General features: G+C 55.3%; 1 protein-coding gene across 2 annotated transcripts in view; it reads left to right on the top strand.

Moving 5' to 3' along the window:
• The window catches only part of VPS35L (VPS35 endosomal protein sorting factor like), a 102,230-nt gene that overhangs the window by 8,254 nt on the left and 66,239 nt on the right, over positions 1-27,737 (top strand). For both annotated transcript variants that reach the window (XM_062179780.1, XM_062179781.1), the window contains exons 6-14: positions 2,514-2,590; positions 5,086-5,214; positions 13,738-13,822; positions 18,005-18,064; positions 20,506-20,602; positions 21,347-21,394; positions 22,098-22,191; positions 26,233-26,310; positions 26,670-26,792. In XM_062179780.1, coding sequence (XP_062035764.1) covers positions 2,514-2,590; positions 5,086-5,214; positions 13,738-13,822; positions 18,005-18,064; positions 20,506-20,602; positions 21,347-21,394; positions 22,098-22,191; positions 26,233-26,310; positions 26,670-26,792 — 791 coding nt within the window. The remainder of the gene's footprint in view (positions 1-2,513; positions 2,591-5,085; positions 5,215-13,737; positions 13,823-18,004; positions 18,065-20,505; positions 20,603-21,346; positions 21,395-22,097; positions 22,192-26,232; positions 26,311-26,669; positions 26,793-27,737) is intronic.

The raw sequence follows: 27,737 nt of genomic DNA, 5'->3' as shown, positions 1-27,737 counted from the left end.
TGATCCGGGAAGGCAGTGGAGGATGGCCCAAGTGCTTGGGCCCCTGCACCCGCATGGGAGACCAGGAGGAAGCACCTGGCTCCTGGCTTCGGATTGGCACAGCGCCGGCTGTAGCAGCCATTTGGGGGGTGAACCAACAGAAGGAAGACCTTTCTCTGTGTCTCTCTCTCTCTCACTATCTATATATATCTACCTGTCAAATAAATAAATAAATATAACAAACTAGAGGATTAGAGCATGGGAAAAAAAAAAAAGACCAAAGAGGTTACTAGGAGTAAAACATAAGCTTACTGTTTGATTTTACTTATTTGAAAATCTTTTATTCATTTGAAAGGCCGAGAGAGAGATTCTCCATCTGCTCGTTCAGTCCCCAAGTGCCTGGGGTCTGGGCAGGCCAATGCCAGGAGTCAAACTCCTCCTGGGTCTACTCATATGCGTGCCAGGACCTCAAGTACTCAGCCTCATTGGCTGCCTCCCGGGAGGCGCGTTAGCAGGAAGCTGGATCAGAAGTAGGGGTGAGATTCAAACCCAGGCCCTCTGATAGGGGGTGTGAGCCTCCTTTTTTTTTTTTTTTTTTAAAGATTTATTTTATATATTTGAAAGGCAAGGTTACGCAGAGAGAGGAGAGGTGTTCCATCTGCTGGTTCACTCCCCAAATGGCTGCAACAGCCAGAGCTGAGCTGATCCAAAGCCAGAAGCCAGGAGCTTCTTCCAGGTCTCCCATGCAGGTGCAGGGCCCCAAGCACTTGGGCCAATTTCTGGTGCTTTCTCAGGTTATGGCAGAGAGCTAGGTTGGAAGTGGAGCATCTGGGACTCGAACCAGTGCTGGGATGCCAACACTGCAGGCGGCGGCCCTACCCACTATGCCACAGCACTGGCCCCCAGAATTATTCTTGTAAAGATTTATTTATGCATCTATTTTCATTAATTTGAAAGGCAGAGTGACAGAGGGAGGGACAAAGATCTTTGATCTGCTGGTTCACTTCCCACTTGGCTGCCATGGCCTGGTCGAAGCCAGGAGCCCAGAACTCCATCCAGGACTCTCACATGGGTACAGGAGCCTGAGTACTTGGGCCATCTTCTGTTGCCTTCCCAGGCACATCAGCAGGGAGCTAGATTGGAAGTGGAGCAGCTGGGACTGAAGCCAACACTGCATGATGGGATGCCGGCACTGGCGGCTGTGGCATAATCGGCACCACAGTGCCAGCCCCAGAATTCCTCTAGAGGAATTGTGCCTGTTGCTGGTAAGGCAGCTGCTGCTCTCCTCCCTTCTCTGTGGCTCTGGACAGCACAGAGGAAGTCAAAAAGCAGCTTTGTTTGGGGCGTAACTGACTCCCAGACCTTACACAGTTGCCCACTCTGTTACCCTCACGTACCCACGTGCTGGCCATTCCAAGTGTTGGAGAGAGCGTGGAGCAGCAGGACTCTTGTACCCTGCCTGTGGGGATGTAACATGATCCAGTCACTTTATGGGGTGCTTTTGCATGACTTGCTATATTTGAGCGTGGGTGCCATGGTCCAAACGTCCCCCTGCGTCCCGCTGGCCCAGCTCAGCCCTGGAGTCCCAACCCTCAGCGTGTTGTCAGCTGGTCACAGACTCGCCTGGGAGTCCACCCAGGAGCTTATGATCGGCGTGTTCAAGAACAAACGTCAGTTCCTAGTAGTGGGTTTGGTAGGGAGTAGCAGAGGGGAGGCAAGCCATAGGGACCCCAGAATAGAGTGGAAGCCCCTTCAGATGGGGAGCGGATGGTGAGAGGGCAGCAGCCAGCTGGCCACATCAGCTTGCCCTGGGGCTGTCCCGAGGCCTGGAGTCCCTTCACCTGCGCTACAGGCGAGCGCTGTGCTGACGGATGCCGGGAGAGTGGGCGGCCAGCCGGCCTGCTCTGGGAGCTGGCTTGGCAGCCCCGGCAGACAGTGAGATGGTGTTTTGTCAGTGGAAGGACACAGCAGTTCTACTCTGCACGCGTGAGCCGCAGAGGGCCTTTTGTTTTTGGGACACGATGGAGAAGGTGGATTTTAAGCATCCTTTCTTGGCGGGGGGTAGACAGGTGACACAGTCTAGAGTTTGTCATGGCCAGAGGTTGGCCTTTCCCAGGCCGGCCCTCCGTGTTGCAGGGGGTACCATCCGAGTGGCAAGTGATTCTGATGGAACTTGGGTCCCGTGATGAAGGACTTGAACCTGTGCTTTTCTGATCGTGGATTTTTCTGGAATGAAATCATGTCCTGGCTTCTTTACTCGTGGGGCAGTGCAGAGTGAAAGGTGCCTTCCATCGGGGGTGTTGGTGTAAGACGGGCTGGGGCCCTTTTCTCCGCCAAGGGTTATTGGAGACTTAGAACATCGTCCGTGAGCCATACAAAGTGGTCAAGTTCAGACTTCACCTGCTGTAGATGTACCGAAGCTCGAGCTGCAGACCAGATGATTTTGCGGGCCATTTATGGCCCACGGGCCGGACGTCCCGCGGTCCTGGCGTAAGAGAAAAGCCACCTGTGTGACACACATCCGTTCTGCCTAGGCAAAGCTGGGACCGCCGCGTCCGCCATGTCGGAGAAGGTTCGCACCCGGCTGGAGGAGCTGGACGACTTTGAGGAGGTAAGCATGGCGTTGGTGGGGGTGGGGGGTGGGGAGGGCGCTTCTCAGCCCGTCTGCCGCGTGAGATCCGTGTCGCTGGCAGCTCCTTGATGAACATCCAAGCTGCGCCGTGTGCTCGGGCCTCCTGAGGCCTCGGCTTGATCTGGGACAGAATGCTAGGGTGGCCGTTGGCCAAGCTCTTGGGGATCTGACTCGGCCTGGTGGTGTTCGGAAGGCTTCTTTGCTCACTCTGATGCCTCAGCAAACCCTGGTTGCCTGGGGACAGTGTCTCATGACAGCTGGAGCCACCTCGCTGGGTGGCAGCTCGTGTAATACAAAGGTGGTACTCCATCTGGCCACCGTGCGGGCTGCCTATGGCCCGCAGGAACCTTTTAATTGGCCTGTGTGCGCTTTGGAAAAAATGGGCACCATTTGCCGACTTCTAAAGACTTAGAAAGTTAACAGACAAATGCAGCTTTCTGGCTTCTCTTTGAAAGATTTCACCAGGCAGCCACAGACCCCACCTTCTTGCCCTGGGCCGGGGCATGCGCTGTTCAGATGCCCACAGTCCTGTCCTGACCCGCCTGGTGCTGGATGGGGGGGAGGAGAGGCCGCATGGCATGCTGGGTGAGAGGGTGGTCTCGGGCCAGCCTGCCTGGACGTGCATCCCAGCTTTGGTAATTCTGCAGTTTTGGAGCAGGTGTTTAACTGCTCCTGTGCCTCAGTTTCCTTACCCGAGGGCTGCAGCAGCGAGTGGGTGAGTTGCCGTACGTGGGTGCTCAGTGCTGGGCACGTGTCCGTTGTGGGCGTGTTGTTACCCTCAGTCTGCAGACGGCTTCCTGGCAGAGTGACCTTGGCAGTCACCTCTCTGCAGTGCCGATAACTTAATCTGTAAAGGAGGGATAAGGAGCAGTTGTGTGGATCCGGTGAGGCTGCTTTGAAAGCTACCACAGGCTTCATGGGGATTGCATTGCCCGGTCCTGTGTCTTGCCCCTTGGTGCAGGGGCCTCCTAGGTTTTTTTTTTTTCTTCTTTTTAAAGATTTATTTATTTATTTGAGAGGCAGAGAGAGTTAGAGACAGAGAGAGGTCTTTCATCTGCTAGTTCACTCTCCAAATGGCTGCAATGGCCAGAGCTGGGCCATTCTGAAGCCAGGAGCTTCATCCTGGTTTCGCATGCAGGTGCAGGGGCCCAAGCATTTGGTTTGTTTTCCACTGCCTTCCCAGGCACATCAGCAGGGAGCTGGACCAGAAGTGGAGCAGCCAGAACACAAACCAGCACCATATAGGTTGCTGGCACCGCAGACAGAGGCTTAGCCTACTACACTACAGTGCTGGCCCCATGGGTCCTCAGATGGTGGCCGTGGCAGCCAAGCGATTCCAGGAGCTTCCTATGGGTCTCCCGTGTGGGTGGCAGGGGCCCAAGCACTTGGGTCATCTTCTGCTTTCCCAGGCGCATTAGCAGGGAGCTGGATCAGAAGCGGTGTTGCTAGGACAGGAGCCAGCACTCTGATATGGGATGCTGGGGTCACAGGCAGCAGCCTACCCTGGTGCACCACAGTGCCCACCCTATGCGCTCACCCTTATTTCCTCCATGAAGACTCCTTCCTGTTGGTTTTGGGAAGTCGCGCGTGGCCGTGCAGTTTGGTCCCCAGTCTCATGGGCGGTAGCCAACCTCCCTCTTGCGAGCCATGGGGACAGCTCCTGAGGACAGCTGAGCGTGAAGGAGCACTTGCTGTGCGCCGTGGCTGTGCCCGGTCTCTGTGCTTGGCCCCTGTCCTGAGCACCCTTGTCCCCAGGGCCTCCCTGTCCCTGGCCTCCACTGAGTTGGTCTCACGTACCACTTCCTCCAGGAAGCCTTTTCTGAGCCTGTCAGTCTGCAGTCTGCCGTGTTTCTGTTTGTCTTTCGTTCCGAGATGAACCTTTTCCCTACTTGACTCTCTCTTACATTCGGGTGTTGAAGCCAGCATTGTGGCACAGCAGGTTAAGCTACTGCCCGTGGCACTGGCATCCCACATCAGCACAGGTTCAAGTCCTGGCTCTGCTTCTGATTCAGCTCCCTACTAATGCACCTGGGAAAGCAGAAGATGTCCTGAGTGCCTGGGGCCCTGCCACCCACATGGGAGACCCTGATGAAGCTCCTGGCTCCGGCCTGGGCCAGCTCCTGCCACTGTGGCCATTTGGGGAGTCAACCAATGGATGGAAGCTCTCTGTTTCTCTGTCTGCCTCTGTGGCTTTGCCTTCGAAACCCTTGTTTCCCTGGGCGTGGTCCCCAGCTGGTACACATTGGTGATGGGCATGGCTTTCTTTTCTGCGGCGTGTCAGACGGTTGACTTGGGCCTGCCGGGCCCCCGTGGCCAAGCTCAGGCTCTCTGAGTGCAGGACAGAGCTGTCAGTCCCGGGTTGGACACTGGCAAAAACCAGAGACTGGTGTTCCCTTAGCACTCGGGGTGTGTGCAGGGGTGGTGACCGAGTGGGGGTCTGCTTCTGTGCCTACACCTTGCGCTTCCGCCCCCAGGGATCCCAGAAGGAGCTGCTGAACTTGACCCAGCAGGATTACGTGAACCGCATCGAGGAGCTCAACCAGTCGCTGAAGGATGCCTGGGCCTCCGACCAGAAAGTGAAGGCTCTGAAGATCGTCATCCAGGTCAGGCCTCGCTCCCGCGCTCGCCCCCGCGGTCTCCTGGGCGAAACTTCCCTGAGGGTGCTCGGGGTTTCGGAGGCTGGTCTGCAAGGCCTTAGCCTCGTTTTTTCATTTCCATTTTCATATATTTCCTCTGAAGGGCCGTTATTAAGAATGGATTTTTATCAGGTGGGTAATCCCAGGAACCACCGTGTGCAGCTGCACAGGCTCTGCACTGCACAAGTCCAGGAAGCACTCTTCATCCTAGATTATGGGATTAGGATAGCTCCGAGGATGCGATGTGGTGTGCCAGCTGTGGTACAGCTGTGACACATTGATAGTTTGTGCACATGCGGACTGAGCAGTTTTGTTGACTGGATTGGCCTAAAATCATTGGTTTTTTTGTTTAGTTTTTTTAAAACTTCCTTATTTGAAAGTCAGAGTTAGAGGAGAGACAGATCTTCCATCTGCTGGTTCATTCCCCCAAAAGGCTGCAATGGCGGGGGCTGGGCCAGGCTGAAGCCAGGAGCCAGCAGCCAGGAGCTTCTTCCAGGTTTCCCCTGTGGGGGCAGGGGCCCACGTACCTGGGCCATCCACCACTGCCTTCCCAGGCCGTTAGCAGGGAGCTAGATGAGAAACACAGCAGCTGGGACTTGAACTGGCACCGACTGGGTGGCTGGCGCTGCAGGTGGCAACAGTCCACTGCGCCACAGTGCCGGCCCTGCGTCTTTGGATCTCATGGTTGTGGGTTCGCACCATGTGTATTTTTTTTCCCACAACAGAAAATACTTTATTTTAGTTCTCCCGAAAAACTTGAGGAGTTACACTGGGTTTGAAGGGAAAAAAGGCCAACTTCAAAAGACAAAAAGCTTCTAGCCACGTTGTACCCAAAAAAGCTTCCAAATGCCCACGCCACAAGCCCATCAGGCCGACTGGAAGTGCCCCCAGGGTATGTATTTTTAAGGCCGATAGCGCATGAATGAAGTGACAAGGAAGCACAATTGCGTCGGCAGGAGAGGCACTGCCATTGCATCCGCTTGGTTGGGATGCGCTGCCCCAGCGAGCGAGTCCTGCAGGGGAAGCAGCTGGTCCTGGGCCCCGGCTGAGCATGCGCAGAAGCACCCATGATGGGAGCCGCTCCCGCGTGCGTGCTCACTGTCAGAGCGGAGTCCACAGAGGACCTCAGGACTGCCATTCAAGGGGCCAGTGGCCGTTCTCGTCCGATGTCCTGGGGCCGTGACCTCTGTTGCGTGACCTCTGTCCTTGCAGGGGCTGTGCGGAGGGTCTGGGCGTGTTCACACAGGACACGGGCAGTCTCTGCTGATGCCGGCTCGTGTGGCACAGGTGATGGTTTCGGTGTTGCAAAACCACGCGCTTCTGTTTCGGCAGTGTCTGGCTTGCAGAGTCGGCACTCGGGAGGAGTGTGCCGGGGCCGATGGCCGAGCGGTGCGGTGAGAGCCTCTGACCCGGCCCGTGCTCCTGCACCGGGCTTCCGACGGCAGCGTCTCTCCACGGGCGACTGCCGCCTGGTTTGCCGTGGTGGCTTCTCAGAGCTGTGCCTAGTGCTCACCCCTCTTTATACATTCTCAAGAAAAGGAAAGAAAAAGATTGATTTTAATTGAAAGGTGGAGTTAGAGACTCTTCCATCTGCTGGTTCACCCCCTAAATGGCCGCACTTGGGCCATCTTCCTCTGCTTTCCCAAGTGCGTTAGCAGGGAGCTGGATCAGAAGTGCACAGACGGGACTCGAACCAGTGCTCATATGGGATGCCCACGGCCCAAGTGGTGGCTTAACCCATTACGCCACAACTCTGGGCCCTCTCTATATGTTCTGGAAACAAGTTCTTGATCTCCTCTTGGTCTGTGGTTTGTCGCTTCATCGTCTTAGTGGTGTCTTTTTTTTTTTTTTTTTTTTTTTTTTTACAGGCAGAGTTAGACAGTGAGAGACAAGAGAGAAAGGTCTTCCTTCCGTTGATTCATCCCCCAAATGGCCGCTACGGCCGGCGTGTTTTGGCCGGCGCACTGCGCCAATCCAAAGCCAGGAGCCAGGTGCTTCCTCCTGGTCTTCCATGCGGGCACAGGGCCCAAGCACCTGGGCCATCCTCCACTGCCCTCCTGGGCCACAGCAGAGAGCTGGACAGGAAGAGGAGCAACCGGGACAGAACTGGCCCCCCAAATGGGACTAGAACCCGGGGTGCCAGTGCCTCAGGCGGAGGATTAGCCTAGTGAGCCGCGGCGCCAGCCCATAGTGGTGTCTTTGTAAGTGCCGAAGCATAACATTGTGGTGGACCCACTTAGGAGTTTTCTCGTCTTAGCTCAGGCGTTTGGGATTATGTTTGAGGCCTGTCTTGTCTTCTGTACACATTCATAGGGGTACAGTGTAGCATTTGAATACACGTGTGTGCCGTGTGGTAATGATTTGACAGGCCTGTCACCTGAGACGGGTGTCATTTCATTGTGCTGGGGACATTTGACGTTGTCGCCCGTTAGTCCAGTGTCCTTTGGGCAGCCACGGCGCCCTCCTGTGCCCCGAGCATCTGCCGTTCCTCCTCTGGTGCACCGGCACCTGAGCCCATCACCCTCCTCCCCCTGCCCCTCCCCACCGCACTCCGCTCGCTGCCCTTCCAGCCCCTGCTGCTTTGGGGTCAGCCTTCGCTTGTGCGTGGGAGAGCAGCCCGGGGTGGGTCCGTCTGGGCCTGACTTGGTTCCTGGAACACAGCGTCCTCTGGTTGCATCCGTGTCCCTGCAGACGGCAGGGCTGGGCTCAGTTATGGCGGATTGATGTTTGCCCTGTTTTCTTTGTCCCTTTACATGCCAGCGGTGCCTAGGTTTACCGCCTGCCTTCGTTATTGCGTGATTGAGTGGCTTTTGGACGTGTTCCCAGTAGGGGGCGTGCTAGATCAGGTGCTAGTTCCATTTCTTGCTTTTTTTTTTAAAAAAAAAAACCTCTAAAATTTTTATCTCTTATTTATCTGAAAGGCAGAGAGACGGATCTTCCATCCACTGGTTCTCTCCCCAAAAGCCTGCAAAAGCTGGGGCTGGGCCAGGTTAAAGCCAGGAGCCTGAAACCCACGTAGGTGGCTGGGAGCCACGTTCCTGGGTTATCAGCCACGGTCTCCCACCGTGTGCACTAGCAGGAAAGTGGAACAGAGTAGGCAGGCGCCCTGATGTGGGCTGCGGGGGTCTGAGCCGGCTTCTTCACCTCTGCCAGGCACCTGCCTCTCTTTCTTGGTTGCTTATTTTTTATTTTTGGAAGAACCTCCCTACTGTTCCCACACTGGCTGTGAACATTCACATTCTCACCACCAGTGTTGGAGAGTGCCTCCTCCTCTACATCCCTGCCAGCACTGTTGTTCATCTTTCTGTTTTTTAAATGAGATTTGTCTACATCATTTGAGAGGCAGAGTGACAGAGAGAGGGGGAGGTGCAGAGAGACATCCTCCACCTGCCGCTTCACTCCCCCAGTGCCTGCGACAAGTGCCAGCGTGGGGCCAGGCTGAAGCCCGGAGCCTGGAACTCCACGCGGCTCTCATGTGGGTGGCAGGGGCCCAGGCCCTTGGGCCGTCGTTCTCTGCCTTCCCAGGTGCACCGGCAGGAGGCGAGATGGGAAGCAGGAAGCTGGCGCTGAACCAGCGCTCGGATACAGATAGGACGCGAACACCCGCAGTGGCGCCTGGACCCGCTGCGATTACAGTCGTTCTACCCGGAGTAGGAAGTGAGATGGTCTCCCTCCGAGGTTTTGGTTGGCAGTTCCCTGATGACTTGTTAATGTTCTTGTTGACTGCTTGTCTATCCTTTGTTGAGAAATACCTATTTGGGTTGTTTGTCCATTTTAAAATCAGATTGTTTGGATTTTTGCTGTTAACTCTAGAAATGAATTCCTCGTATCTAAGAACTCTGCCTTTCTCAGGTCATGAGGATATTTTTTTCCTGTCTTCTAGAAATTTTATGGTGTTAGCACTTACAGTTACATCTACAGTCCATTTTGAATGAAAGTTTGTGTGTGCTAGGCGGTAAGGTCTGTTTGGTAGGAGATAAGGCTATGTATGATGTCTCTATGATAGAAGGTCTGATGATAGGAGGTGAGGGTCTCTATGGTAGGAGGGTCTCTATGGTAGGAGGGTCTCTATGGTAGGAGGGTCTCTATGGTAGGAGGGTCTGTGTGGTAGGAGGGTCTGTGTGGTAGGAGGGTCTCTGTGGTAGGAGGGTCTGTGTGGTAGGAGGGTCTGTGTGGTAGGAGGGTCTCTATGGTAGGAGGGTCTCTATGGTAGGAGGGTCTCTATGGTAAGAGGGTCTCTATGGTAGGAGGGTCTCTATGGTAGGAGGGTCTGTGTGGTAGGAGGGTCTCTATAAATGGGAGGGTTCCTTCTGGACTCAGTGTTAGTCCACGGCATCACTCTTACCGCTGAGCCTGTCTGATGGTAGCCCCGGCTGTCTTGGTTTCTGTAGCAGTATAGTAAGTTTTAGATACTGTGTAAGCCGCTGCTTTTTTTTTTTTTTTTTTAAAGATTCATTTATTTGAGAGGTAGAGTTACAGACAGTGAGAGGGAGAGAGAAAGGTCTTCTATCTGCTGGTTCTCTTCCCAACAGCCAGAGCTGGGCTGATCTGAAGCCAGGAGCTTCTTCTGGGCCTCCTGTGTGAATACAGGGGCCTAAGTGCTTGGGCCATCTTCCACTGCTTTCCCAAGGCATAGCAGAGACCTGGGTCAGAAGTTGAGCAGCTGGGTCGTGAACCTGCACCCATATGGGATGCTGGCGCCGCAGGCAGAGGATTAACCTACTGTGCCACAGCGCCAGCCCCACTGAAAGTCTTCTAACTTTGTTGTTACGCAGAATGGTTTTGGCTGTTGTGATTTCTTGGCATTTCTGTCTGAATTTCAGGATCCGCTTGTCAATTACCAAACAAAACCAAAAAACCAACCACACGGCCCTTCTGGGTGGGCATCTGTGTCTTTGCTTTCCTTGAAATATGTGCTGGCGCCCAGAGGAGCTGGCGCTCAGGGTGAGGGCAGGCACCTTCAGTGGGTGGCCCAGCCCCGGGCTCTGTGCCTCTCCCGCTGTCCAGGCGTGCTGGGCTGTTTCCCAGAGCTGCAGGGCCAGCGCTAGCCAGAGCAGGGGGACGAGGTGAGTCTGGTAGGAACAGACTTGCCATGTAGGTGTCCTGATGTAGGAGGTGATGGGACGTTGACTTCCTGTGGTTTGAATCCGCAGCTCCTGGGTTGCTAACCACGGAGTGTCTTATCACATGCTGTTAGGGCACTGTGGGTCTTTCAACGTAAAATGCCTTTTGCTCCTTTCTCTTGTCCATTCTTGGACATGGATGGTATTTTTCTTACTGTTAGGATCTTTTTCACATATCCTGGATATAATCGCCTTATTCTTCATTCCACCTTCCTTCCTTTCTACTCAGCCATTAGCCATCATTGAATTTACCTGTTTGTTATCATCATTGAAATTTTTATTTATTTATTTGAGAGGCAGAGAGAGAGAGAGAGAGATGTCTTTGATCTGCTGGTTCACTCCCCAAATGGCCAAAACGACTGGGGCTGGGCTGATCCAAAGTCAGGAGCTTCTTCCTGGTCTCCTACATGGGTGCAGGGGCCCAAGCACTTGGACCACCTTCCACTGCTTTCCCAGGCCATTAGCAGGGAGCTGGATTGGAAGAGGAGCAGCCAGGTCTCGAACTGGCGCCCACATGGGATGCTGGCGCCACAGGTGGAGGCTTATCCCACTATAAGTCCCATCATTGAAATATTTCTTAAAAACCTTCATTTTAGAGACTGCTGGTGTCCTTCTAGAATATCGCTGATTGGGAACAAATGGCAAGCAGCCTTCCAGGACTTTCCCGGCAGCGTTCGTGGCAGAGAGCAAGTGTGGCGACAGTGATTCTCAACCTCAGCTACACATGAGCAGCATGCGTGAGCCTCCAGGTCTCCCTGGATCCAGGCTGTACCCCAGGTCATTCCCATGAGTCTCGAGGGGTGGACTCCAGGCCCCGTTAGTTTGAGGTTCCCCCTCGTGATTTTGAAGTTGAGAGCAGTGGCTGATCGGATGCTAATTCCATTCCGAGTGTGCTGCTGACCGTGGAGGGACAGACCCAGTGTTAGCTTGAGTGTGTGGCCTCTTGGGAAAGATGCTGAATCCCTGGTACCGCAACCAGAGATCCCGAGCAGGGAATTGATGTTGGTGACACACAACTTTATTTTTTAAAGATTGGTTGATTTGAAGAGCAGAACATTGGAGAGAGGAAGAGACAGAGATCTTCAATTCACACCAAATGCCTGCCATGGCCAGGGCTGGGCCATGCTGAATCCAGGAGCCCGAAACTCCATCCAGGTCTCCAGCGTGGGTGCAGGGGCCCACAGACTTGAGCCATAACCGCTGCCTTCCCAGGCTCATCCGCAGGAAGATGGATTGGAAGTGAAGCAGCCGGGACTTGAACTGGCGCCCATATAAGATGCCATGTTGCAGGTGGCAGCTTAACCCACTGTGCCAGGACACTGGCCCCATCTTGGGGAACCCCGTTCTTATCAGATAAGATCAGGAAATGGCATTAAAGCTCTACAAATTGTGACAATATCAAAATAGTGATTTAAATGGTAATGTCAATTTGTAAGATTATTAGTTTTAACTTTAGATTTTAAAAATGCTAGTTCTTATTATCCTTTATAGCATGTGTGTTCTGTGAGACCCGCTTGGAGGAAGTCGGTACACAGAGGCTTGGGAGGGCCCGGCTATGTTTGAGCTGAAGTCTTCAGTTTGAATTCTCTCGCTCACCTCTGTCTTCTCTGTGGGGGCCCCCACAAGCCAGGCCCCGGGGAGGAACCTCAGGCTGGCTGCTGGCCCCAGTCCCTGGGACTCGGAGCTGTTTGGCTTTCTCCCGCAGCCCTGACATCTCCTGGGGGCAGTTGTTGACATTGGAGCTCTCCTAGAGGGCACGTGGAGAATCCCTAAGCGAGGCATCAGGAAGCAGTTCCCCCCCGACACACACAGGAAGAACCTGGTGACCCCACAACTGGATACTGGGTCACAGCGGCAAACTGCAAACACGTGTCCGACGGGGAGAATGCGCTAACCCTGCTCTGCGGGCTGGAAAATGCCCCATAAAGGAGTCCTGGTGACTTCACAGTTTCCAAAGTGACTTGTTGTCACATGAGGGTCAGCCGTGGGAATGATCCAATACAGCCGAGCTATTTAATTCTGCGTGCTGACTTTTGAGTTTGTAAGGAGTTCGGGGCGTTTGGTTCTCCCAAGTAGAAAGAGCTTTTTCATTTGTGCTGATGAGAGGTGGCTTACTCAGGGCTGAGTGGGGCCTCGTGGCATGGCTACGGTCTCTGCGTAGGGTCTGCAATGCACCAGTGGCCCTTGGCATGAGCCAGAGCGTTGGGACCAAGCAGTTCCAAGAAAGCCAGGATGCTCGCAGCGATGAGGATCGGAGTCCAGAGAACCCTGTTCCCTTTGAAGCCTGTTTCCCATCAGAAGGAACTTGAGGAATGGTATAGATGACCCATGGCAGTTAAGAAGACGTGGGGGCCTAGTGAGGCAGTGGTTACGTTGCCCCTTGGGACACCTGCACCCATATCAGAGCGCCCAGCTCTTCCCCCATCCAGCGTCCTGCTCATGGCATCCTGGGAGGCAGCAGGTGACGCCTGAGGTTCTTGGGTCCCTGCCACCCACGTGGGAGACCCAGATTGATTTCCGGTCTCCTAGCTTTGGCCCAGCCCAGTCTGACTGTTGGGGGTCTTTGGGAAATGAACCAGCAGATGGAACACGGCTGTCTCTCTGCTTTTGAAATAATAATAATAAAAAAAAGCCTTGGTGGGGGTGAGGCTTCTTCCAGGGCCATTGCGTAGAAAAGCACATTTAAGAAGCCAGATCGCATAGAAATAACCCAGAGGCAGGCTAGGACAAACCCTGGGCCACCCGAGAAGACTGACGGGGAGACGTTGTTCACTCGTTCTGGTGACTGTGAGTCCAGGACGTGGGCAGCATCCGGGATGAGACTGCCTCGGGCCTTTGGCTTCCCCAGAGCAAGGCTTTCCAGAGCCTTCCTGGGGAGGCTCCGTTGTGAGCAGAATCTGCGTCCCTTTGTCGGAAGCACAGTGGTTTTATCATCTCCCCGATGCCTAACATCAGGTCAGGCACCTGCCGAGTGCCTCATCGGAATCGTCTTTCGGGGGCAGGCGCAGGCACAGGGGCTAAGCCGCCTCCTGGGACGCCTGCATCCTGTGTCAGGGCCTGGGTTCAGGTCCTGGCTCGGATTCCGATCGAGCTTCCTCCTGAGTGTGCACCATGGGAGGCAGCAGGGGTGGCTGTCCAGGTGCGAGGCCCTGGTGGAGTTTGGGCTCCTGGCTCCTGCCTGGCCCGGGCCTGGCTATGTGGGCATCTGGTGGGTAGACCAGAGGTGGAAAACCTCTCTCTCCCTGCCTTTCAAATAAGCTACTTAAGCAAAAGAAAGAAACCGATACTTTGCCGGGCCTGGGGCGTCCCGACCACGGCTGCCCCCCGCCCCGCTGAACGAATTTTCTGTTCCTTTGTGCCTTTCTAGTGCTCGAAGCTTCTTTCGGACACGAGCGTGATTCAGTTCTACCCCAGCAAGTTCGTGCTCATCACCGACATACTGGACACCTTCGGTGAGTGCCAGTCACGCTCCTCTGAACATCTCGGGAACGGGGCGCTCGTGTCGCTCTAAAGCGCGTTCTGCCACGGTGTAGGGTACTTGGGTGAGTTAGGAGGGAAGCCGAGCTGGGTATGTTCCTACAGGTGCTGTTTAGCAAAGATCCCTAAATGATCTTCCCTCTGCTCCTGGGTAGGCGGCAAAGTGGGGCGCCCAGGGCCTGTCCGAGCCAGGCCTGCTCCCGCACTGTCACCTTGGTTCAGAACTGATCTTGGCTGCTCCTCCCAGCCCCTCCTCGCCCCGCTGGGAGCGGCACCACCGCGCTCCCGGCCGCCCACGCGGGATGTCGGCGTGTGCTCCCCTGTGTGCCTGTGTCCCATCACGTCATTCTGCAGCTCCCCCTCCTGCACGTCTCCCCAGTGTGTCCGTCCTGTGTCTTCACGGCGGACACCTTCGTCCTGGCCATCGCTCCTCCTGCCCGGGCACTGGTTGAAGCCTCGCTGAGGTCTGTGTCAGGGTGGCTGCACAGTCCCGTGCCCTGCACCTGGCGCCCCAGGCCGAGTGAGCGCTCTGGGACCGGTGGAAAGGTCCGGAGTGACCAGAGCAGCTCTGAGGAGCATGACGCTTCTGTGCTCTGGGCAGTGGTTGGTCAGGCCAGAACACCCGGCTGTTAGCACTTCATCCAGACCCGGCGGCCCCCTAGGAGCAGCGAGGGGCCTCACAGGGGCAGGAAATAGGGTTGCTGGCCTACAGCTGGACGCAGGACACCAGAGCAGGGATAGCGACTGTCTTAGCAAAGAGGTGATCGCGGGCTCCCAGCCGGGCAGGTCCTGTCTGTAACCCACCGAGAGCTGATGTGTCTGAAAACAAAATGTTGACCAGAGAGATCCTTTCAGTTCCACATCCGGGTGCTGTCCTGGAGCCCGAGTGTAATAGTGAGAACGCGCAGCAGGAGAGGGCCCGACACAGATGGTGTCTGCCTGCAGGTACGGCTGGATCCAGGAGCCGGAACGTCATCAGGACCTTGTGTTTTCCCAGTCCTTTCCCCCCGGCTGGTTTCACTGTCCAGCTTCACAAGCTGTCCCAGCTCTGTCAGCTTATTCTGCTGGTGCTCCTGGGGCAAGGGTGGAGCTGCTTGCCCCAAACATTGCAGTCACCCCGGGATCCCATCTCATTGGCCAGGCCTGGCTTCCATGGCAGTGCCTGAGCCAGCTGGGTCCGGGGGGGATGAGATGCACATCTGTGTTACCCCAAAAGAAGCGAGGTGGTGCCGTTGCCAGCAGGGGGAGATGCGGACTTGGGGGAGGAGCTGTCCCAGCCCAAAGGCAGGCGGTGGGGTTCTGATGACCCGGAGAGGTGGCGGAGGTATTGGAGCCGAGAGGAGGCATGGCTTCTGCTCCGGCCAAAGACAGAATTCACCAAACACCCGAGCCGGCCTGATTGTGCGCGAGATACGGGTACCGAGCTGGTTGGGGGTGGGGCGCTCAGAGAAGGCCCTGCTGAGAAGCCAGGAGCAGTTACTGGGAGGAGGTGAGACATGAGCCACCCGGCTCTGGGGCGGCAGGTGAGGCCACAGAACAGCCGTGCAGAGACCCTGGGGTGGGAGCATACCTCGCAGGCGAGGAGTGGGGTGAGCAGGAGAGGGGCTGGGGCTGACACGCGGGGCCTCGTGGACCACGGGCAGGAGTTGGCTTTGACCGGGAAGGCGTGAGGAAGTGGAGCAGAGGGCCAGGGTCTGCTTCCGGTGTTAACAGGCTCCCTCTGGCTGTAGAGCCACACTAGACTGGGGCAGGGCTGGAGGCAGCTGCAGCACTTTGAATGAGAGGAGAGGGGGCGGGGCCCTGGGTGGGCGTGGCAAGGAGCTGCCAGGATGAATGGGTGTGGGGCCATGCACCGCTTGGGTCTTGGCATCCTGCAGGCTCCTTTGGCATGAACCAGCACAGCACCCCTGAGCTCCCGGGCTGCCGACCTGGCCAGAGCCAGCCAGCGCCTGCGCCTTGCAAAAGCTTTGGGCAGCCACTCTACTAGCCCCTACTGGTGCAAGCCACGAGACAGTGCGGAGGTGCCAGGAGATGGCTGGGCTGGGAGTCGGGAGGCCAGCCCTCCACAAATGCTGTCATTGGGCTCGGCTCCTCTAGATGCCTTATGGGCGTGATGTCGTGTGCCCAGCAGCACCGGGAGGCTGGGTCTGTGCCCACCCCTGTGTTAGAGGCGAGGAGTCTAAAAGCTTGCCAAGGTCACCAGCACGGGAAGCCCAGAGCCGGAGCTCTGCACTGTCTGTGCTTGCGAGGCACCTGCTGTTGTCTGGTGCACTGCTCGCACTGGAAGTTCCCTACTCCATCAGAGTTACAAACACCAATGCCACCCGAGGGAAGTCATTCCATCTGTAGCAGCCAAAGACCAAAGACAGGAAGCCACACCAGTGGCCAGCCGTCGGGGGTACATTGTGGGAAGGGCGAAGCGGCTTTGTGGTCTCTAAGGGTGAGGCCGCGCAGTGGTCTTTGGGAAGGGTCTCCAGGGTGTGTGATTAAGGGGAGAAGTCAAGAGGCAGGGCAGCTGGGGAGTGTTGTGTGTAGGAAAGGAGGGAAAACCGGAATTCATGTTCACGTTCACTATCTGCACCAGGTGTGGCCCCAGGTAACAACACTGTCGGGAGGAAAGAGGCTGAGAGTGTGGGTACCGGGGCCTATTCTCTGAGGCTTCTTGGAGCTTCTAAATGGAACCCCTGGTTCCGAGCCACACTGCTCCTGCCTGGCCATGCTTCGCAGTCACCCAGGGGTCCAGTCGCGCCCTGACTGCTCATTTCAGAGCCTCCGAGGACAGACACGGAGCCCGCAGGTGCTGTGCACGTGCAGCCAGGTGTGAGAAGCCCTGGGTGGGTGGGTGGGGGAGGCGTGGCTGTCTCTGGGGAGCCCAGAACCAGGGCAGTTTCAGCCCTGAGGCTCTGAGGCGGCTGCCCAAGGGAGGGACTGTCCCCTGAGTGTGGCTCAGAATCCGTGTTCCTCTTCATCGCTCCAACGCGTGCCTCTCAGTGGTAGCGATGGGGTGGCTCCCATGGAGGGAGGCGCCTTGGCAGGGCCACTTGCTGGGCCGGCTTCCCTCACCGTCTCAGCACTGCCACCTCCTGGCCACGCCGTTTGCCCCCGTGTTTGACCAGACGCGACCCGCGTAGCTTTTCTGATTCTTTTTCCGCTGGTGAGCAGTGTGTGGTGTTCTTTACTGCTCGGATGACGGGCTTGCCGAGGGGAAGAAGAGGGGACAACGGGAGCAGAGGGAGGTACTTTGACGTTGAAGGCACTGAGGAGGCTTCAGAGACGGAGGAGGAGCTGTTACTTCTACCCCTGTGTAGTAGGACCGCTCTCCAAAACACGTGCACAGAGCAGAAGCTGAGTAGTTGCGACGCTGACCTGTGACCCACAGAACCTCCGATGTGTTCATTCAGTGATGAGTGAGCGCCTATTATGTGCCGGCCACTGGGCAGTGCTGGCGATAAACTCTGTTACGGTGGAGCTTGGCCTTCTACTGGCAGCCTAAGTTCCAGGGTCCCTAGGCGCCAGGCAAGGTGCGTAATGAGCGAGTGAGGCTGGCGATGAGGCAGAAGGGGGCAGTGGAGACTGTGGCAAGCCGGGTAGTGTCCATGCTGTTTCGCAGGGCAGCTTCTACCCCTCCCCCTCAACTGCTGTTAGCCTGTAGGGCTACGGGTACGTTCTCGCACATCTGACATGAAGAAGGAAATCCAGTGTTCTGTGTGAATCCTCCCAGTGTTTGCTGTTGGTAACGAGTTCCAAAAATATGGTAACACTTGGTGAGCCGTGATGGTGTAGGCCAAACAAAACCGGTCTCGGGCTGGATCCAGCCTGTGGGCTACCCGTTTTGGCCTCTGGTCTGGAATAGGGTTTGGCCCGTTCTCCGCCGAGCCAATGGGGATAGATGTATCAGGATCCTCTGGCCCCTGGTTGCAGCTAAGATTCTACAGTGGTCCCGTTCCTGCTCTCACAGGGCGTTCATGTCCCTTTCATTTAAAACAAGAAACAAAAGGAAATGTGACCTACAGTTGTGTCCCACTAGGGGGCAGCATCCCATCGCAAGTTAGAGCATAACTGGGTCCACACAGCGCCTTGTCCCTAATTAACGAGTGTTTATTTAGTGTTTGCTCCTGGGGAGCGTGATGCTGACACCGCCTGTCCTTTTCCCCCAGGGAAGCTCGTGTACGAGCGCATCTTCTCCATGTGCGTGGATAACCGCAGCGTCCTGCCAGGTAACGTCACAGCTGCCCCGCAGAAATCCCAGTTAGAAGGCTTTTCTTTCTTTTTTTCTCTGTTTCTGTCTTTTTCTTTCTTTCTTTCTCCCTCCCTCCCCTCCCCTGCCCCGCCCTCCCCTCCCCTTCCCTTTTCAGATTTATTTTACTTATTTGAAAGGCAGAGTTACAGAGAGGCAGAGGCAGAGAGAGATTTTCCATCTGCTGTTTCACTCCCCAGATGGCTACAATGGCTGGAGCTGTGCCGATCCAGAGCCAGGAGCTTCTTCCAGGTCTCCCACGCAGGTGCAGGGGCCCAAGGGCTTGGGCCATCTTCTGCTTTCCCAGGCTGTAGCAGAGAGCTGGATTGGAAGTGGAGCAGCTGGGACTAAAACCAGCACCCAAATGGGATGCCGGCACTGCAGGCAGTGGCTTCACCCACTATGCCACAGTGCTGGCCCCTCAGTTGGCCCTTAAGGCATTTGTATTGAGCAAGTAAAAGGCAGGAATGTGATACTGAGTTTGACGTGAGATGTTAAAGTCCTGCTCTGTTCCCAAGTTCTCCTTCGAGCTGGAGCTAAGCATAGAGACATTGTCTTAGTGTATAAAGATTGTCGTGTAGCTTGCAGTCAGTGTGTGTGTGCAGGGCGACTTGCCTGGAGCACGGTTCCCAGATCACTGTTCTGCCTCTGTGAGCTCCAGTGCCCCATGCTGTAGAGCGAGAGATTTTATAGATGACGTCAGGGACCTACTTTTGCTTTTGGATTTCAACCCATATAATTCATTCATACGAAGGGAAATTAACCCTGTGCCCCTCCCTGTCCCAGGAGACAAGATTAACAAATGAATTTAAGAATAACCCATATCTTTTCCCAACTGAGTTTCTTGAAACTGAAAAGCAGGTTACTGAATGTGTGCGAGTTCAGGCCAGGAAGGGGACACTGGTTACTTCTGTCCTGTTGGAAATGGTGAGCCAACAGTTCCCAAAGTGTGCCAGGCACCCAAAATAGATAAATACTGGAGGCTGCAGCTTCAGAAAACCTGCAGGTGTGTCAGTGAGTGTTCTCTGTGACGGAAGTGCCCGGAGGTTTCTCTCTTGTGCCGATTCCTTAGGAGTTGGGATCACGTCAGTCACGGACCACCATGTGGCAGAATCAGGGGTAAAAAATGCTGAGAGCCCACAAGCTAAGTTATTTGTTATAGTGACTTCTGCCTTTTTGATGAAATCCTGAGACAGTGGGGTGCTATGGGCCACCAGTGTTTGCTGAAATCATTTTCATGTGAGGGTTCAGCCCTTTGTGGTGTTAAGTTGATATTTTCTTTTGTTTTTTGTTTCCTTAATTTTCCCATATTTTCTTTCATTCCTTGTTAAGGTATGTGTCAAATCCAGAACTGTGAGACATTTTCATTGTTTCTTTCCAAAGTATATAGGCATGGTGCCTGGGTGCTAGGAAGCTAAAACTAACACTAACAAGGGTCAGGAGTGTTGGGGCAGCAAGCCCTTGGTGCCAGGGTCCTGATTGGTGTCTGGTCACTTTTGTGCTTCAGTGTGGCTGCAGAGGTCCCAGCAATCACACCCACATTCCAGTTGGCAGGCAGAAAGGAGTGAAGGAGGGCACGCTTTTCCCCTTAAAGATATTTCCTAGAAGTTGCACTGTTTTAAAAGTTTTATTTATTTAATTGAAAAGCAGTGAGATCTTTCGTCTGCTGGTTCACTCCCCAAATGGCAACAATGGGCGGGGCTGAGCCAGGCCAGAGCCAGGAGCTTCATCCAAGTCTCCCATGTGGGTGGCAGCCATATTGGAGTCCTTGGTTCAAGTCTCAGCTCCACCCTTCGTTCCAGCTTCCCGCTAATGCGCGCTCTGAGAGGGAAGTGGTGAGGACTCAGGTGGTTGGGTCCTTGGCATGCACAGGGGAGACCTGGGTGGAATTCCCGGCTCCTGGCTGCAGCCTGGCGTAGCTCCAGCTGCTGCAGGCACTTAGGGAATAAAGCAGCAGATGTAATAGCTCTGTATCTCCCTGCCTTTCAAATAAAATAAGCAAAAATGAGGGGTGGGGAGAGATTAATAACGTTACATCTTCAGAGGGCCATTGTGGGGATGAGGTGAGCTAACATCAGGAATCTGAACAGCGCTTAGTGCACGCACACATGCGCATTGGGGTATGTGTGTGAGTATGTGTGTGTGGTGTGCAGTTGTCGGCGTGTGTGTGTGTATGTGTGTGTGGTCTGCGGCTGTCGCTGTGTGTGTGCATGTGTGTGTGTGTGTGATCTGCGGCTGTCGCCACGTGTGTGTGTGTGTGTGTGTGTGAGATCTGTGACTGTCACCATGTTTCCCAGGGAGGAGGACGCTGGAGAAAGGGCGCGGAGGGTCTGAGTGCCCTCCCCCTCCTCTGTCCCGCAGTGGTACCGTGCAGGAGCCCGCGCTGCAGGGGACTCAACGACCCTTGTGTTGATCTTGCAGATCACTTTTGTCCAGAGAATGTGAACGACACAGCCAAAGAAACGTGCCTGAATTGGTTTTTCAAGATTGCGTCCATCAGAGAGCTCATTCCGCGATTGTATCCTTTGTGTGTGTGTGTGTGTGTGTGCGCGTGCACACGCGTGTGTATGTATCCCAGGATTTTCCGGATAGGCAGAAAGTACCACATTGTTCATCGAAGCCATGTGCTGGGATGCCCCTGAAATTCCTACAGAAAGCTGGGTCCCGTGACGGCTGCTGGCCCGAAAACCCAGCGCAAGCCACGCCGTGGGAGCCCTCACTCGCGCTCCCGATCTGTGCAGGTGGCTTTTGGTTTGCCGCTTGGAATACAATGCCACGTGTCCGCCTCTGCCACCTTGAGGAGCGGCCACACAGTCCTTCTCTCAGTCTAAACGCTGCGTCCTCCTGTGTTCTCTCTGCTCCCTGAAGATGGAAAGCGCAAGGTCTTCTTCGAACGCCAGCATGGGAGACCAGAGAATGTGACTTGCGTGCACAAATTATATATCTTAGCTGTGTCAAGTTCCTTCTCCCCCTCGCGCTATCCATCTGCACCCCCAGAAAGCCTTGATCGGGGAGGCTTCCATCTCAGATTACATTTCAGCGCACAGCCAACAATGTAACATTTTCCAAAACTCAAGTTCACAGAAAACCTTGAATTCCATCTGTGGAAACCACAAGCCCCTCCCTCCCTCCCTCTCTCCCTGCACTGTGGAGGGCCCCAGGGGCCTCCCTCCCCTCCCAAGACCCTCCTGGTTCTGCTCTCTGACTCCTGTAGGGAGTCGGTGACCTGGAAGATGTCTTCCTTAATGGGGTGTTTTTGCAGTTATGTGGAAGCATCTATCCTGAAGTGTAACAAGTTCCTGTCTAAGACGTAAGGCTCTTCTCTAACACCTAGACCCACCAAATGTCTAAAAATCCAGGCATGCAAGCGTGTGCACGCGCACACACACACATGCACACGCATGCACACGCCCCATGGTGACATAACAGCAGCCAGCATTCATGGGGAACTAAGGGTGTAGAAGACCAGGTGCCAAGTCCAGAGCAGGTGCCATATCGCAGATAACTCCTGATTGGATAGAATGTATCCCGAAGGTGCTGGCGGGGACCCAGGGGTGCCTGGGATTGTCTTGAGGGGAACACGGGTGCTGAGGAACCAGCTGCTTTGTCTGGCCGGCGGGGGCAGTGCCTTGGGCAGAGGGAAGTTCCCCGTGGCAGGAGAGAGGAACCAGAATTGAGGTAGACGTGTGCCGTGCCGTTAGGAGGGGATGGGTCACGGGGTAGATCCATGCCACAGAAGTGCAAAGACAAGATCCGGGCTTCCAGTTGTTGAAAAGGAACTGGGGACAAAACAATGTTACAAATGAGTGAGGTGAACGTGGCCTCCAGCCCTGCGCGTGGGACACAGACATAAGAACTCTTTGAGCGCAAGAACCTATCAGAGGGCAGTGCTGTTAGACGCCCCCGGGTGCTCCGAAGCTCTGACCTTGGTAGTTTCCCCCCAGCCCCAGGTTCAGGGAGTTGGGCTCTGTCTTGATTGCATGTGTGTGACACCGCCCTCCGTGTCTCTCCAGGGGGATCTCCGAGTGCCTGCCGCGGCTGACCTACATGATCCGAGGCATCGGGGACCCGCTGGTGTCAGTGTACGCCCGTGCCTACCTCTGCCGGGTAGGCTGTGTGCGCCCCGGTGGCTGCGTGCCACCCCCTTCAGCCCCTACATTGAGCTCCTCCTGCCCCAGCACCCCACCAGCCCCTGAAAGCAACATTTCATGAGCTGCTAATTTTAGAACCTGGCTCGTGCACGGAAAATAGAGCTGCAGAGTTCCTCCTAAAAAATTAGTTTCCAAGTAGACCAAGCTACCGGAGCTCTAATTAGGGGGATGTTTGAGGTCATCTCCTTAGATGTGAACTGGTTCCCCGAGTTAATTGTTTCCTGGTTCTTGGCTGGGAAGCAGACTCCCGGGGCCTGTCGGACTTCGGCGTGCTTGGCCCTGACTTGAAACATCGTGTTCCCTTTGTCTTGAGCTGGATGGCTTTATTTGTGATGTATCCTCGCTCACAGCGAGTTGGCAAGGGCCCTCAGCAGGGCAGGGAGCAGTGCTGCGTGTGACGGCAGACCCCAGGGTTCCTAGGACCCGGCCCCGGAGGGCTGCAGGCCCTGCTGGGGTGGGTCCGGGGGCACCCATGGCCTCTGTCTCCTGAGAAGTACCTTGAAACTTCAAGCTGCAGCTATCCCAGGTTTTTTGTTGATGAAAAACAGAAGCCACGGAATGGGTGATTGTGACGCCTCCGCCCGCACGGGGCCTTTCCTCTGTCCCATCATGCCATGCGTACTGCAGGGGGTTGTCCTAAGTTACAGTTGGAGCCTCCCCCAGGAGCAGTTAAAACCGCGGGTTAGCAATTCAAGAATCTGGGGCAGCCAACCTTTGATTTCCCTCCTCCCTGTGACATCCAGCAGGTGACAGAAGCCCTGAGGGCCTGCAGTGTCTCAGAGCACCCAGCCACCCCCTGGGAGTGAGTAATACACACCCATGCTGAAGGCAGAGGTTTCTAGGTCTGTTCCTTGTCGCTGATTGTGAGAGGAGCACTCTTCCCTCTACGGGCACCTGCTCCTCCCACCCCTGTAGCAGGCCTCATGCTGTGTGCTTCCCCCTACCCGAAGCATGGGGTGGGCTTTTTTTTTTTTTTTTGACAGGCAGAGTGGGCAGTGAGAAAGAGACAGAGAGAAAGGTCCTCCTTTTCTGTTGGTTCACCCCCCAATAGTCGCTGCGGCCGGTGCACCGCGCTGATCTGAAGCCAGGAGCCAGGAGCTTCTCCTGGTCTCCCATGTGGGTGCAGGGCCCAAGGACTTGGGCCATCCTCCACTGCCTTCCCGGGCCACAGCAGAGAACTGGACTGGAAGAGGAGCAGCCAGGACTAGAACCCGGTATGCTGGCGCCGCAGGCAGAAGATTAGCTTAGTGAGCCATGGTGTCAGCCTTTTTTTTTTTTTTTTTAACATTTATTTATTTCTTTGAAAGGCCGAGTTACAGAGAGGCAGAGAGAGGGGAGGTCTTCCATCCACTGGCTCACTCCCCAGATGGCCACAATGGCTGGAGCTGGGCAGATCTGAAGTCGGGAGCCAGGAGCTTCTTCCGGGTCTCCCAAGTAGGTGCAGGGGCCCAAGGACTTGGGCCTTCTGCTTTCCCAGGCTGTAGCAGAGAGCTGGATGGGAAGTGGAACAACTGAGACTCGAAGAGGCGCCCGTATGGGATGCCGGCACTGCAGGTGGCAGCTTTACCTGCTGTGCCACGGCATGGGGTGGGCTTCTCATCCGGGAAATTCAGGTATATTTCCGGAAGCTTCATCTCCTGAGTGTTCTAAAGTCCAGATGCTCTCAGGTGAGGGTCTGCCGAGGGCCTCCTGTGCGCGTCGCAGCCTGCCGGATCCTGTGGGCGCACTGGCACTCACCCTGCGCAGTCAAGGCGATTCTTTGATCTCACCTTGACCTCTGTTGAATAGGAGAGTAATGCATCGGACAAGGTCACTTGGTGCCTTAGTGAAGATGATTTCTGGTTATTAAAGAGAAACCAGAAAAAGGGAGGACACTCACTCTCCCTAAGCCTGTTGGGCTTTAGCGTTTGCAGTTAGGGACGTGAGTGGACGGAAGCTCCCGTGTGTCACTTCTCACAGCCTTTGAATGCAAATGCCCTGCGGGACAGTGGACATCGGAATGCGCTTCTCCACTGGGTGGTTACTGAAAGCCTTGGGCCGGAACAAGACGTGGCCTGTGCGTAGCACTCTCAACAGAAGCGGCAGAAGCCTGGTTCATCCGACCGGAAGCACACAGGGCACTTCCGGGCTTGTGTGCCAGAACTGCAGGCACGGCTGGATCCAGGGCCTCCAAGAGTGCTGTCAACAATCCACCGTCCTTGGGGTTGACTTTGCCGTGTGGCTGGCTCTGTCCACAGTGACTCCCAGCTCTATCCCGTCAGCGTCAGAACCGTGGTGGAGAGAGAACTCCTCTTCCCCAGTCCATCCCCAGTCTCAGTGGCCTACCTTGCATCATTCATCTATCCCTAGGCCAATCACCGTGACTGTGGGATGAATAGGCATACGGACTGGGCTTGAGTAATGGCTTGGATCGTGTGCTCACCCTTGCAACCCAGGATGGGGTAGTTCCATCTTATGATGCAGGGGTGGGCAGCATCTGCTCTCTCCCCAAAAATCCTGCAGTCTGTGTGGCCTACAGATAATGTCATCAAAATCCAAATGGCACCGGGGCAGAAGAAATGTTCCCCACTGTGTAGGAGGGTTGAGTTCCCCCCAGACAAATCAGTTCACCCCAACAGAGGTCTGGGCAACGGAGGCCGGGCGGGCACAGGCAGGGGTGGGGGATCTCGCACTGTTGCCCTCGCTGCTGGGGTAGGATCTTTCAGACCCCAGCAGGTTGCCGGGCTGCTCAGCTGGCGTGATGGGAGATAAACAAGCAACAGAGGCAGTGAGTGGGTCGGGCGTGGGGGAGCCGAAGCTGTTTATTAAAGGAAAGTGTGATTAGCTCCTCGCCTGCGTCATGGCCCCTTCAGCTCACCCCCAGAATGCCTGTCCACCCGACTTGCCTTCGCTGTCACCCAACGGCTAATTATCGCCTCTTCCACGACCTGATGAAATGAAAGGGAAGACAATAGACCCAGCGCTTGTTGTTAATCCCTTTTTTTTTTTTTTTTTTAAATCTGGGTGCTTGTCCTTGCCAACACCCTTCCCATCCCCAGCAGCCATAGAGCTGCTCTCGGAGTTAACGCATTTGTTTTTAACTGACTTGAGAGATTTTCCATTCCCTGGTTCACTTCCCAAATACCTGCACCAGCCAGGGCTGGGCCTGTCTGAAGCCACAGGCCCAGAGCCCAATCCGGGTCACCCACGTGGGTGGCAGAGACCCAAGTGCTTGAGCCATCGCCTGCCGCCTCTCCGGGGGCACGTTAACAGGAAGCTGGAGTTGGAAGTGGAGCCAGGAGGTGAACCCAGGCCCTCAAACGGGACGCACCAGAGGCCACGCTCCTCCTGGAATCTGGCACTCTTGGTTTTCACATGATTCTCAAGGGGGTCGTTCACAGCCATGTTAAGAAAAAGTCATTAATCATCAAGGAGGAAGTGAGTGGGGAGAAATCCATCCCCGGAAGAAACAGCGTCCCTGGCCGAGCTGCCGCCGAGCTGGGCTTCAGGAATGCCCCGACGTCTGGTCAGGGGTGCAGGGCCCCTCTGCAGCCCATTCTTGTACTTTCCCACCTAGCGCCAGTGCTCTCCTGCAGCTAGAAACGTCACGGTCTGTTTCTGCCCCGTGAACTTGGGAGCTAGCCTATCCTAGCGTTGTTAGACCTCATCCTGGTCCCATATCGAACTGCGCACAACCTGTTCAAACCCGCGTCCGCTTGCATGACTGCCTAGGACAGAGTGAATCCGAGTGGCTTTTTGCAATCCAGCGACTCAACGTGGCCTCGCCTCCGGACCCTCAAACCCTTTTTGCTTTGTCTTGGAAGTCCTCAAGCCCCCAGGGTGTTCTTACCATCTTGCGAGAGGAAGAGAATGTAGTAAACGGGGAGAAAGAGTGTGTCCTCCTTAGTGCCCTGTTGATGAGTTCTCCATCCAACTTCTCAAAAGGGTATCATGCCTGACATGAGGGTTTTTTTTTTTTTTCCCGTTGCCAAGGTAACCTCTTTCTGCTTGGCCGCAGGTGGGAATGGAAGTGGCACCGCACCTCAAGGAAAACCTCAACAAGAACTTTTTCGACTTCCTGCTCACATTCAAACAGGTAAGAGCCCGCTGGTGGCCAGCCAGGTCGCGGGTCGCAGCCTCCCAGCTCTCTGGAGGTGCGAACCCCAGAGAATCACCCTCGGCGTGCTGTCGTCTGGTTAGGCGTGCTGGGTCAGTGTGCGAGCGGGAGCCGGCACCAGTCGCCCTCTGCTCCTGGCTGTGTTTCTACCAGGTTACCTGTGCACGCGGCTCGGCGGCACGGGGAACTTGCTGTGTGTTTTTCTAGTTTGAGGAAAGTGACTGAGGCCGCAGGCTGGTTGGGTCCATCCCAGTGCTTGCAAGCCTGCGAGTTGCGTGAGTTTTGTTTGTTGCACACCTGCCCACGCCGTCCCTAAGTGCTTCTCTGGTCTCCTGTAGATTCATGGCGACACGGTGCAGAATCAGCTGGTGATCCAGGGAGTGGAGCTGCCGTGCTACCTCCCCTTGTACTCGCCCGCCATGGACTGGATCTTCCAGTGCATTTCCTACCACGCCCCCGAGGTGAGTGCCAGGGCCGCCACCAAGGAGCGATGCTGGGGCCCCTCTCTCCTCCGCTGCGTCACTGTGCCTGCACTATGCGCCCTGTGATGTCAACAGGGCCCTCTCCTAGCTGGATACATTCAGCTGAGTGTTACAGGGCCACTTTAAAAATATTTTTTATTTTGAAAGAGTTACAGACTTACACATACAGAGATATTCCATCCTCTGGTTCACTCCGCCAAGTGGCCAGGCTGAAACCAGGAGCCTGGAACGCCATCTGGGTCTCCTACGTAGATGGTAGGATCCCAAATACTTGGGCCACCTTCTCCTGGCTTCCCTGGTACATTAACAAGAAGCTGGATCAGAAGCAGAGCAGCCAGGACTCGACCCTGTGCTCCTCTATGGGATGCTACTGTCACAAGCAGTGGCGTGGCACTCTGTGCCACAGTGCCCACCCACGGGTGGGGCCGTTTACCATGACGGACGTCTGCAGGTGCTGGCATGAGCCTGTGGACTCATGTGGACCAAGGCGGCTGGACGCAGTGCTATGTGTTGTGGCCCCCTGTTCAGGCCTGGGCTCTGTAGTCGGGGTGCCTGGGGTGGGGTAGCCTCAGCTCTGTACAACTGTTGTGAAAAAGGTAAGGCCAAATAGCTTGTCTGGAATCGCTCCGAGCCTTCCTGCTTTGTCTGTAAATGGAAGCAGTGATAATAACCCCTACTTGCTGGACAGTTGCAAGGAGCGGCCGAGGGGTGCGTCTGCCTTTACGGCTCCTGGCTTAGAGCAGTGCCCTGGGTGTCCTTGCAAACTGATGTTTACATCTGTGCAAGAGAAGCTGGGCAGCAGCTGTGACAGATTGTCGCTGCAGGACGAGACTTGGGGCCACCTTTTCTTTGCACACCTGTGTTTTCTAACTGTCAGCGTGTGTAGGCTGCTTAGATTTTTACTTTTTTTTTTACATTGCAAAA

The sequence above is a fragment of the Lepus europaeus genome, chromosome 21 (genome assembly GCF_033115175.1).
Source record: "Lepus europaeus isolate LE1 chromosome 21, mLepTim1.pri, whole genome shotgun sequence".
NCBI classification, from domain to species: Eukaryota; Metazoa; Chordata; class Mammalia; order Lagomorpha; family Leporidae; genus Lepus; species Lepus europaeus.
The sequence above is the reverse complement of the archived record's forward strand: the minus strand, read 5'-3'. Positions and strand labels throughout refer to the sequence as shown.